Below are 13,125 nucleotides of genomic sequence, written 5' to 3'. Positions count from 1 at the left end.
CCAGAAGTGGTGTCTCTTTTAAATTTTTAAATGGCCCAACAGTGTAAATCATATTTACATGAACAGTTTGACTATGCCCTAAATGGCATAGTCAGCATGGGATTTTCCTCCCCTGCTATGGTGAAACAACAGGGAAGAGGGAGAGCAGTTCAGTCTTCACACCCCTTTAATCATCTGCTGAAAGTGAGATCATGACTTTTTTTTGTGCTGAGAAATAGACTGAGACCACAAGTTTATTCCATTTCATATAAACCACCTGTTTATTTTATAGTAACAACTTTTTGTCTCTGTAATGGGAATTTGCTTTCAGGCAATGTCTTAGCACTGCGAAGTATCATTTCCCCTGACTAATACTTTATTTTCCCTTTAATTTGATGCAAATTTGATGTAGAAGGTTGTAGTCCGCAGAAAACATGGTTTCTTTTCTTTTCCAACTTCCTGTAGGAGTTCTTCATATTTTCTGCAGAGTTGGGAGAAAAATGTAAAGCAATAAGTGAGAAATTGGTGCACCTGGAAGATCAATTGCAAAGTTCTGCCTCCAGAGTTGATGAAGGAGTTATTCATATCCTTTTTGATACAGCTACAGATATGTATCAATCTATGTAAGTATGCATGTGGAATACTTGCCTTTCAGGTTCAAATGGAATACTAGTTTTTAATTTAGATTAAATACATTAAGAAGATGAAATTGATTGTCTTGCTGAGGTGGGTGTTTTTGTTGTAGCAAGTTTTCCTAGAGTGAACTTTCACTGTGGTCTGATTTAGTTGATTTAAACAGAAGTTATTTCTGTGCATGCTGAGATTAGGCACTGAAAAGCCTTTATACTACTGTTAAAATCCTTTTGTTAGTAATGCTCATATAAGTAAATGCCTAGCACACTAAAAGCTGCATGGATACAAGTATCCATGCACCTGCATTTCCCAACATGATTTAGCCGAATTAAATGCTACATCATTGACTCAGATTGTGCATATTGTCACCTGTAGTTTAGGGGGTTTCCCTTTAAAAAAATAAATGGGCAGCAGGTGCATCATGTGTCATCCTATGCAATTTGATCTGCCTCTAACTCCCCAGTGCTAGTAACCAGATAAGATGTTGTCTTATAAAGCACCCGTATCTTTCTGTGCTTCATCTGTCATTCCTTATCTGATTGAAAATTGCTTAACTTTTATGAGGTATTCATTGGGCATTTTTCAAAATTTAAGAGCCCAGAGTGTTATTTCATTTGTAACTTTCATAGAAAAGCTTATCACAAAAGGGATTTTGTTCAGCTAAGAAAGAGAAAAAAATAATGAGAACCGATGGGGCTAAGGAAGATGAGAGTACTTAGCTGGTTAGGTTTTAAAGGAAAAGAGGTGGCAGGCAATGGATAATGAGGAAAGATGAATAAATTCAGGTTGGAGAGATTAATAGAAGAGCCTTTACAGACACCTGAAGGTGATTTGAGGTGAGGAAGGATTCAGTTCCTCCTAACCTGAGGTGGGCAGGCCTGCAGGAGAGGATTTAGAGAAAGGATAATAAGCACAGTGTGTGGAAATACCACTGTAGTTTAGATAATTTGGCATCTATGGCCAGCATATTGCAAAATCCTATTGTAGAAACTTAGTTTCTGTAAAGGTATCAGAATTATAAACTTTAAGGCAGAGAAGGGGAGGAATGTACCAGGAGGTGCTACATCAGAGGGGAGAAAGGCAGTCATTGATTTGTTACTACTTCAAATCTTTCTTCCCTAAATATTTCAATGTACAGATAGATTATTTTCTTGTATATATGACAGACCAGTTTGCAATACTCTTTCAATTATATTTACAGCCTGTGTGCTTGGTTGCATTTATATTTCCCTGATGCTCTTTGTGAGCATTCTTTTCAGAGCTATATGAATGTGTGCGTCTTGTGTGTGTGCAGAGCATCTAATTCCTCCTTTATGCATTTTTGCTCTCAAATAAGCTTTTCTCATTAACCCCGATAGAAGAACATTGAGTTATGGATTCTTTGTAGTGGACTTAAATTCACATTCAAACCACGTAGTTAGGCCTGATTGTGGTTACAGTTTACTAGGTAAGGTGAAATAAGCTGGAAAACTGCTTTTTGATTCCTGAAGAAAATACACTGCAAGTAAAATAGTAGCATTTGTATTTTCTATGGAGTGTGCATATTTCTTTGTAGCTGGTGAAACTACAAGAAGTAGTTGGAAAAATAAAATCTAATCATTGAAAGTTTGAGAAGAGTTGCAGATTAATCTCGCTCTAAGCCACGCTTGTCTGATACAGATCTGATTTCCACTGTTGATGAAATTCAGCTCATGTTATCTAAGTACAGGAATGCACACTGTGATATCCTGGTCCTAGCAAGACCACCAGCCACAAAATGAGAAACCATGTTTAGTACATAGGAACATACAGAGAAAGCAGTTCAGCAATTCAGCTACCCCTTATTAACATTCAGTTGCTATTTCAGAGGTAGTCCAGATCAATGTGCATAAAATGTTACCATCTGGTACGTGTAATTGCTGTGCTATACTTCAAAAAGGAATGAGGAAAAATAGCTACCACAGTGCTACAGACCTGTAGATTGTTTTTTAAGTAAAAACTGCTCAGTGCCTATAAAATAAACTTTCAGTCATTGTAACATGCCTATATTGCAGGAACGTGCCTATATTGCCTCAGTAGAATGATTTACGATTAATAGATGGATCTATTGTTTGCATGGTAGTTTATTTGGTTTAAAATAAATCAACTTCTTATCCCAATATTGGATAAATATTCAGTGTTCATTAAAAACCTGTAGAACTCTTGAGAGCAGGAGCTTAAAGATCTGTGATTGTAATGAAAGGAGGATAAATTTTTCAAACTCTTGTTTGCTGGTTATTTTTGGCCTTCCCAACATCCCCCCCAAAACTGCCTTAAGAATAAATGTTACAAATTGTATTAGGTCAGAAATCTAACTGGGGCTGCACAGATGTAAATTAGTCCTGTCATCTGATTATTAAAAGACTTTTGAAGACTCCACTGAGAAAAATAAATTCCTGATGCTCTTAAGCCATTTGCCAATGTTTAGTGTGTGTCATAGCTTTGATTAATAATTAAGTTTGTATTAGAAGAAAAATCCCAGATGTCATTGTTTTTCATTCTATGTTCTGGTGGCATAGCACACTTAAATCAACCATGCTGCTCATCATAATTGCCAGCACAACCTGAACAAAAGAGAAATCTAGTGCTATTTCTTGGTTCCGAGTATAGGCACAGGCTGACTTGGGATTCTCATTTATTATTGAAGCCTTTCACAGCAAATATTAAACTGTACTTTTGTATAAAAGGCATCAAACAATGGGGGAGGAAGGGGGAAGAAAATCTCCTCTGTAGCACTACGACATATTTGCTAAATTCTATGTAGTATAACCAAATAAACCTACAGAACATTCAATTATGTCTAATTATTGCTGAGTGTATGAAAACAGTCCACATCATTAATTGGAAATAGCAAAGGATGAAAAGCGACTCATTCTGGTGTCTGCAGAGCTGATGAGAGGTGTTACTTTCCTGACAGTAAAGGCTTGGAATTCCCACTAAAATTAAATGGAGCCTATATTGCAATTTCACAGTCATTTTTGTTCTTAATTAGCAGTTACATTTTGATAGACAATTTGAATGCTTGTAATAGTTCCTCCTGGTGAAAACGCTTTTGTTGGAAGAAACCTGGCTGGACTATTATTATAAAAACAATCTGCATTTGTCATCCTTAAATGGGCATTTTAAACAGTTTATTTGAAATCGGAATTTTGTGCCTGTTCATTAGTCATTGCAGGTCACTTTGCTAACCCTTCACCTTGATCATATGGCAGGATCCATCAAATCTTGCTTTACACCAGAGTAGGTTTTCAACAGAACCAGGAGTGTGGAATCTCATCCTGGGTGAACCTGCACTAAATGTTGGGATCCTACAAGAGTGAGAGGTGTCAATGGTGCCCTCTTTGATTTTATTTTAGACGAGAGGAGGGTGAGCTCTTTCCACTGTGTGTCACATTGAGAGAACGTGGTTCCACTTGTTTATGTATGATGGAAGTAGATCAGTGTATTTATACCCATGTGCTGCAGCTTCTTTGCCCTCCATTTTGTTTTACAGTATACTCTTAGTTTCTAACCTTTCCTATAGGAAGGCAACTGTTTTGTAATACCTGCTTTTTGTCTCTTTTCCTTAAACATTTGAGCTGAGAAAATAAAAGATCGTCGATGAGCCCATTTTGTCTAAAAATGAAGTCTGCCATAATTAGCTCTGCTTTGTATCATGTTGCTAAAGTGTTTTAGAGAAAGAAAGTCAAATAGCTGAAAAGCTACAGTCAAGACAACATTAGAGCTGTGGTATTGTCACAGAATTTGGATTGTGTTTATGTGAAGCTGTTCCTAAATACTTGAATTTACTGCTTATGAGACATTGAAGAGATTTTGCCAGTATTTCACAGGAAGATAGCAGGACCACAAAATGTTCCTAGTTGAAACTCATTTTGGCTTCTATTTTGATACTGGCTCAATATTTGCAGCATTGGGGCTGAGAATTTAAGCATTAAGGACATATTTGCATGTGGATCCATGCAAAACTAGGGTGTTTTTTTCCATATTTAGAATGGGGGAAGTTGTTTATCCAGACATAACCTCTGTATATGTATAGTGATTCAATGCTGAGCCCTATACCATATATTTTTCCTAGCTATACTGGCTTATTTTGACAGTTACTGGTCTACAGCTGGCTGTGGTATTATTTATGAGGTTACTGAAACTTGCTGCAGTTAGACTATGCAGTCATCTTTCTTGTCACTCCATCTTCCTGTTGGTTAAGAGTTTCTTTCCCTGTCTTCTTAATTTTCATCCATCCTTCAAGGTTTCTTATCCACTGGCACCGAAATGTTTAAATTTTGCTTTTTCTTTCTACCTGAAAAGAGATTTTGTAATAGTTTAGGATATTACAAATAACAGCATGTAGCCAGAAACTGCACATCAGAAGTAATTAAATTTCAGAGGCTTCCTGGTGCTCATAAACTGAAGAATTTCCATTCTACCAGTTGGGTTTTCAGCAGAGTCTCATGATTAAGTTGCAGAGGGGTGGACAGTCCAGGACTGCTCATAAGAAGACAATAATGTTTTTTACTTCAGAGGAGATGCAAAGCATAATTAATTTGTCCTTGTATGGTGCTTTGAGATCCTAGTATGGTGCTTTGAGATCCTAGGAGAAGTTTTATGTGTGCTATTACTTGTAATAACAGACATAATCCTGTTATATTAATAAGAGCTGTTCAGAAACTAGAAGTGTGCATGAATACTCCTGATGAATGTATTAAGAGTAAAACATCATAGTAAATGTATGTAAATATACAAAGATGAAAGTTTGAGGACCTGATAACAGAATCAAAAGCAGACAAAATGCTTTTCAAAGGCATAACTGTGACTGCCTGAAATAGCTATGATTGGTATAGCTTTCCCATGGTCCTCTCTAGTCACAGTTTTTCAAACATAGCAGCTCACTTTTTACAGTTACATAACCTGAGGGTGTCTTTTTTTCTTGACGTTGCATTGACATTGGGGTCAAGTAAAACAACTTTTCATAATGGATGAGCTTTGTAAAGGATAAAGCCTGTCCTTGTGCGTCATCCTTCCTGTGTGTTGTATTTTTGAAATGGAGTTGTTTCAGTGTCAGCCTGTTTCATTTCCCTTGAAGTGAGTTTCTGGCTCTCTCAGAGATCATTTGATGACTTACTGCTAGAAATGAACATATTTTTCTCTCTCATGGCCTGCTTGGGTTAACCTTCTGGGGTCCTTGCCTTTCAAGCCATACCTGTACAGGAGGCCTCAGTGTGGAAGGGGTGGTCCCTGGGGCTTGTTCACAAGGGCTTGCTTGTTGGTTCACAGCTTCAGCAGGCTCTAACTTGTATCGTGTTTGCTTTGCTCTCCACATAGTGTAATCTGTGGAAGAGAAAATAAGGTTGGTTGTGTCATTTGATCTATACCCAGTCCTTGCACTTGATTCAACAATGGATAGTCTCACTGACAGAAGATTATCAGTAGCAAGGCTGATATATTGATAGTACAAACTATGCTTATTCCCAGGAGAGAGTAGTCACCAGAACAAAAAGCTGTACTGCCTAAGAAGCTATGCCACTTTAAAAATCATGTGTGTCTCAGCAGTTGCCACTAGCTCCCATGCATATCCTGCCTTCATCTGCCAGTCTGTTCACTGCTGCACCCCTCATGTTCTCATTCCTGCTATCTTGCCTCTCATTGTGGAGCTGAGGAATGAGAGAAGTGGAAGGTCTCCTAAGAGGCCGATCCATTAGCCGTAGTTTTCTTCCCGAGTGCCTTGCAGGAAATCCGAAATACACAATGGCAAATAAAATGTGGAAAACTCTCTTAACCAAATGAAGTATATTTACTGAATTATCAGATGCATTTCTGGTGGCCTTTCTCCTTTTCATGCACAACTGCATAACCTTGCTGCTGCTAATCTCTTTGCTTTTCTACTTGTTCAAAACATTCACTGTGAGACCTCCTATAGCTTTATATTTGTGGTTTTTTGTGCTGTAATTATACTGATAATTCGGCTAAGATTAAAGCTTTCTGGAGGTAGGTAAGTAGAGCACAAATTTTCTCTGCTATAAGCTAATTTTGCTACTTACCTAGCTTCCCAACACTCCTTGATTGCACACATTGCTGAGCTTGCTAGAGCCACACAAGCTGTGGTTGCTTGGCTTACATCTCAGACTGCTCCTGCTGCCCTGTTGCCTTTATCTCTGGGGTCTGATCCACTCAGGTCTGTGGCTCTGGCTTAGAAGTCCACCCTCCACCCAGTAGGCAGTTTGCAGCTAGTGCTGCTGCCTGCATGGTACAAGTTCTTCATCTCCTTCCTTCCCCTGAGAACAATATCCAAGCAGTATCCCCCATCCTGTTCCTCTTTTAAAGTGCTAAATAATGCTACTTGAGAACTCCAGTTTGCCTGGATTTTTTTTTTTTTTCTTTTTGAAAGCAAGTGTGAGAAATGTATTAATATTTAATCCTAACAATTTGGAAGAACTTGAAGCTACAATAAGATAGCCATGGCCATCTGTTGTGAGCAGCAGAACAAGAATTTATTTAATAACTTGGAAAGAGAAGAGGGACTGCCAATCACCTATAGATTTATTCCTTAATAAAGCTTGCACAGTCTCTGCAGAGGGAGATCCAGGTGGTGAAGGAGGCACTCCAGACAGTGCTCATGCAACTTCAGCCAGCAAGGGAGGCAGAAGAAAAGGCTGGAGACTTCCTCTGTGACAGCTGGTGTCCAGGAAAACAAGACTTGAAGGAATAATGAGCAGAAAGAGCTGGTACGATGACATTAATTCACAAAGGGCTGCTTTTAGTAACTGAATACTGTTTTACCAAGCCTCAGGGATCTCTTCTCTCCCTGCATAACTAATAACTAAATCAATTATGGAGCAACAGAGCCTGGAGGTCTATCATCAGAAGTATGCTACACAGGCTCACATGTTCTGGCACAGATTGGGAAACAGCTTTCAGAGCAGAGCAGCCCCTGTAAATGTGTAGATTACAAATTGATACATTTCAAGTGAGTCTGCAAAGTTGCCTTTAATGTCAGTGAAATGTTCTCCTTGAAGACTCATAAACAGTATCTGTCTTCCTTACTCATGGATTTTTATCTCTGATTTTAAAATGTAGCATTGAAGCTGGAACATCGAGTATTTCTTGAAAACTAGCTGTAAGAACAACTTTTTTTTTTTTTTTTTTTTTCCTCTTCCTGTGGCTTTAACAGCTTTCTTTCACTGAATGCATTTTCACATTCCTGCAATAATTAAATCAATAGGATGAAATTCAAGCTAACAGCGTTCTTTCAACTGAAATTTGGACCTCATTTACTCAGTGGTATTGAGTACAGTGGAGGTAACTAACAGCAACCCCTATAGCAGTAGCTTAACTCGCTTCATTTTACGTATTAATATAAACTTGCTTTAGTATTACAGGGGTTGTAAAGCACAAAGAATTATTACATTGATAATTTGTCTACCTTAAATACTGTATGAATATGTCATTATGTCTCCTTGTAAAGATTATTACTACTATTATATTACTTCGATCTTCCTTATGAACTTCAACAGGAATGCAGATTTTTTTGCGACAGACAGGTATATGTATATATACGTAAACATGTATTTTTATAGGAAATAAAACCCGTACTCAACTGAAGCCAACTAATATAAATGATCTATACTTAAATCATTGTTCAAAACAGTTAATGCCTTTAGGAATTCATCAAGTACTCTTACTTGGATACCAGTATATCTCTGATGTCACAAAAAAAAAAATCTGCTTCTGCCATTTGTTGCAGGGGGAGAATTTAAAAAGGAAATCTGGTTTGTTTTTTTTTTTTTATTAAGCCAATAGATGAAGAAAACATCTTGCACCTCAGTACTGTACTTTTTATACCATTGCTCTGACATTTTTAGGATTACTTTTTTGTTCTTCTTGAATTACTTATTTTACAGCCACATTGTGAAGGTTTTGACAAATTTGGAAGGTCATTGGACTACTAGCCCACTAAGATTGTGTTCAATTGCTTTCTGAGTTTTAACACTAGTTGAAACTTCTACCTCAATGTTAAGGATAGAAGGGAAAAAAGTTCCAGGCAGCCAAGACACACAACAGGATTATAATTGCATCCAGAAGCATATGGTTGTCAAAGCAAAGCTCAGGTGGTTGCTGTAGTCATCAGATCCTCAAGGTGGAATTGCAACCCTGTAATTCAGAACATGGTTGACTTTTCTTTTTGTGTAAAACATGAGCCAGCATCCTTGTTGTGGGTAAAGACTTTTGGATCTTCACCTTGCCTGGACTGTGCCACTCAATTCCCATCCCCAGTTTCAAATGGCAATCTCTTGCTGCTCCTCTCTTTGACCAGTTCTTTCTCCAAGCTTTTCTGGACAGTCCCTGTTCAATACCTACATCCCCATAGCAGATTTGGCACTTTCTGAAATGCACCTAGACAGATAAACAAGGCATTTGTCTCCAGCTCAAGGCAGCCCAATTACCATGGGTAACAATTGGCAACCCAATTACCAGGTGCCTGTGGCACCCTGATGTTCACCCCATACACAGGACCAGCTCCCATCGTTTGGAACCCACCTGAGTTCAGGTAAACAGCAAAGAAAGCACACTGACAAGATCAATCTCTTACAAGTGTTTCCTTAAGACCTGTAGAACCTTCTTGTGGGTTAACACCACAGAGGGCCCAGGTACTGAGTTTCTAGCTATGAGCTCTTATATAGGACGGTGACAAGATGATGGCCAGTACACTAAGGTTGCATGACCCTTCTTCTCCCACACAGAGGGGCGTATGGAATTTTGTCCTCTGAATAAGTAGTGCCCACAATGTAAACAGTTGGCAGGCCCTGTAAGTGCGTGCCTTAGAGCCAGCCAAGCATGAAGTCTGCTTCCTTGCTCAGCAACCATCACAGGGGCAGGAGAACAGCACCTTCATTCTCACTGCCCCTTTCTTGAAGACATTCCCACTCAGTTAAAAAGCCCGTGTGGCTTTTGTGTTTCAGAGCACTGCTGCATTTTAATAAAAACTCAACCTATGCAACCACTTTAGTAAGACACTGAACTCCTAAGGAGAAGGAAAACTGAATCAGTCATCATTCATGTCATATTTGTCTCTGTTAACATTTATTTTATACATAATGTGGACTACTATAATTTATTATTCCATTAACTTCACTGTTTGTTGTGGGAAGTTAGAGCCAGTAATCATTCCTTTTCTCAGACATGCTGTATAATAAGCATACTTAAAGGAAGGTATACTATGCAATGTATTAGCTGCCTTTTATTGGTGGGTAGAAAACTTTCAAATAAAGAGAAGAATGTTTTTAACTAACCCGATGCCTGTTTACATTCTCTGCAGCATACAAGGCTTTAGAAATTTCATCCTGGGGAGGTGGGTGTGGATGAAGAGGGGAGGAGAGGAGAAAGAAACCACGTGCGTGACTGTTATTTTATTGTGCTGTTGACAGCAGCAACGCCTCTGCTTGGGAAATTCTATGATGCCTTCTGGAAGCAGTCTATAAAGATGCATTCAAGACCAGAGTCTCACAGCAAAATGTAGCTATTTTCATTGTGAAAGGAAGAGAAATAGCATGCTGTGAGCTACACAGACAGATAAACCTGGTGTGATGAGAAGTAAAAGAGCATCTGCGGTATCCCAAGGACGTGTTTCACATATGCTTGCTAGGACTCCATCACCTCCAGGTGAATTCAAGTCCTACCACCTGCAAGCAATGATTCTCAACAGAAATAAGCCTCTTTCTCATTTCTGAGCAGGGTGCTCTCCTTATCTAAGACCCCAAGCCCTCGAAGTTTTGAGGAGTACACAGACAGGCATACAGGCTTTGTGTGTTAAGCCTTTGCACATCAAAGGAATCATAGAATTGTTTAGGTTGGAACCTTCACCAGGTTCTTTGCTCTTCCAAAGCATGTGCAATAGACTGCTTGAGGAAAGGTGCAAGATGAGAAAGCAGCTCACCTCAAGCAGTCCGTTGCATGTGCTTTGGAGGAGGAGGAGTTAGTTATGTTTAATACACACCACCAACACCACCCCCAGCCATGTACAGACATACTCAAGGGACTAAAGGAGAAAGCAAAGAGGGGACAGCACCCCAAAGGGTGTTTAGCTCCAGCCCAGTATTCTTTTTCACAATCAATTAGCTAATCCATTCTTTTTAAAGCATGACAGCTCAGACTTTTGCTATCATTACTTGTTAAATCAAGATAAGCACGTCTTTTCTAGAGCAATGGAGAAGGCAGTTCAATAATGGATCCCAGATAGTGCTGGAGAGAGCTCCAGGGTAAGATTAGAATAAACCTCATGTGTATCCTCTTTGTTTACTATCCTCTTATAAATGAGACTGGGACCAAGAGATTTTTTTTTTAGTCTCAGAGATTAACATGATACAAAGACGCTCTAAAATACTATGCACATGTGGATATTTTTCTGTACTGTTTATTAAGGAAGATAGTAGAAGTTTCTAGAGAGATTAAAAAAAGAAAAAGTAAGAAAGGCCTGTGAATATAGGAGATTCTTTCTGAACCTGAAAAGCAGCCAAGCCAGCAGCCACAGTAAAGCATTTCTCTCAAATTTCTAACGAAGGCTTGAGTATGAGGCCTGGGAAAAGAACATCTGGGGTTGAGTGAGTAAGGAAATGTCTGAGTTCTTCACATGCATGGCATTCGGCCACTCTTTCCTGGTTTTCTTGTCTGGAAAAGCAGCGTCCTACGGAAGGGGGTGTTGCGGTATTGTCAAAGACACACACAAGGTCAGTACATCACTAGGCTATTTGTTCTTATAATCATCTGCAAAGTTGAACAAATAGTTTATAATAAGCAGCCACACAGGAATACTAAGTGGAAAATGAGAGAAAATATTAAAATAATCAGAGTCACAGCTAGGAGACACAGGATTGGTCTGACTGGAGAAATGGAAAATTAAGAGACCTTTCCACAGTGACAATCCAATTTACAATAAGAAAACAACCTCACATGTTTTACTTTTCTGACAATGAGGCTATGAAACACCAAAGGAAACACTTCTGGATTTTCTTACCAAGTAGGCTCAAGATTTTATGTGTATCAGCTCAATCCCAAGACCTATAGCTTGTGTACACTCTCAGGCTTCCCTCTAGGAGCACCCCAGTGCCAGCAGCCTGGAGACAGGTACAGCGCTGGATATAGGAGCTCCTCCAGGGCTGTACTGGGAGTCAGTGTCACAAGAACTGGCTTAGAGATACCTGTTCCACTTCTTGGGGATTGGGAGGGGCAATAGGGACACATCCATCTCACTATTTCTGTGCTCTTCTAGAGACTTAAAAATTTTGTTTTCCTATTGTTTAAAGCACATTTCAGAAAGTTCCTTGTGCATCTTTCATGAAATTTGAAAGGACCAGGATTAGTTTCTCCTAGCTCTAATACAGTAAGGTCAGGCAATGGGACCTGCTTGTTCTTGGCTGTTGTCTGATGAGTTTGGATCAAAGTTTACTCCTGTAATTTCAATAACCAGAGTTCCTGGAGCAGCTGCTGACTGGTCGACCAGGCTACTTTCCCCCACTTAGATGGCAATGCTGAAGAGCAGGAACATAGTATTGGCACCTGCACACAGCACTGACAAGACTTTACAAATGGTGCCAACTTCACTGACCCCACAAAATGAAAGCGGACAAGGTTTCAGGTAAAGGGGTACAAGAATGGCTGAGATTAGGAAAATCAAACTTTCTCACAACAGACCAGCAAAGCTGGTAACCAGTAACTTAGCCAGCTAAAGACCAAAATGTGACTCACTTGCATCCTTTAGTATTTACATTGGGGAAGATTTCCAGTGCCTATTGGTAATTTCATTTAGCAGAATCCTCCACAACAGGAAAATAAGACATTTCTAGGGAGGGCAAGAATTGACCATTGGAGCAAGAAACTGTCTCAAAGTTAAACCAAGCTTGGGATTTTATTTTTTCCTTCTTTTCTGAAATTGTGAAGAAAGCCCTCCTGCATCCCAGATGAAACACATTTGATTCAGGAAGCACCACAATGCAGTTTCATACATGCATGATTCGGATGCCACTGACAAGTAGGCACAGTGCTTTACCTTAAATATAGGCATTATCTTTAGTGGCTTTGAAAATAAAAAGGGCACAGAAAGAAAACATGCTTTTTTTAGCAGCAGAGGTAGACTTGGCAGACAGGGCAGCTGGGTGTCTGCAAGCTGCAACAACCTATTTACCTATTCTTTGATCTTGACATTAGCTCAAAAGGGCAAGTGAAACCAAACATTAAGGAAGGGCTTATTGTAAATCTTTCCTGGGATGCCAAGACTAAAGCTATTACAAAATGGTTCAGAGCCTGACTAGGCAGGAGCCAAGGGTTTCAAGCCAAATTCCCTCTTTCCTTAGGGCCAGCAGGTTAAACGTGGCTGGGGGCACATTTCATGATGCAGAACCAGGCAGAATGGGGTGATGCCCACACTGGGCTTGTGTCTGGGAGCAGAGGCATTGCTCAGCACTTGCACTGTGCTCCAGCCTAACAGGCAGCACAGCTGTTTGCAGC

At 39.4% G+C, this 13,125-nt stretch overlaps 1 protein-coding gene across 1 annotated transcript in view; it reads left to right on the top strand.

Annotated features, from left to right (window-relative positions):
- The window catches only part of DISC1 (DISC1 scaffold protein), a 175,371-nt gene extending 166,411 nt beyond the window's left edge, over window positions 1-8,960 (top strand). The window contains exons 12-13 of the mRNA XM_080615550.1: window positions 445-555; window positions 7,181-8,960. Coding sequence (XP_080471676.1) covers window positions 445-555; window positions 7,181-7,333 — 264 coding nt within the window. The 3' untranslated portion in view covers window positions 7,334-8,960. The remainder of the gene's footprint in view (window positions 1-444; window positions 556-7,180) is intronic.
- Window positions 8,961-13,125: the final 4,165 nt, after the last annotated feature.

The sequence above is a fragment of the Psittacula echo genome, assembly GCF_963264785.1.
Source record: "Psittacula echo genome assembly, chromosome: 4".
Classification (NCBI taxonomy): Eukaryota; Metazoa; Chordata; class Aves; order Psittaciformes; family Psittacidae; genus Psittacula; species Psittacula echo.
Note: the sequence above shows the minus strand (reverse complement) of the source record. Positions and strands in the feature narration are given on the sequence as shown.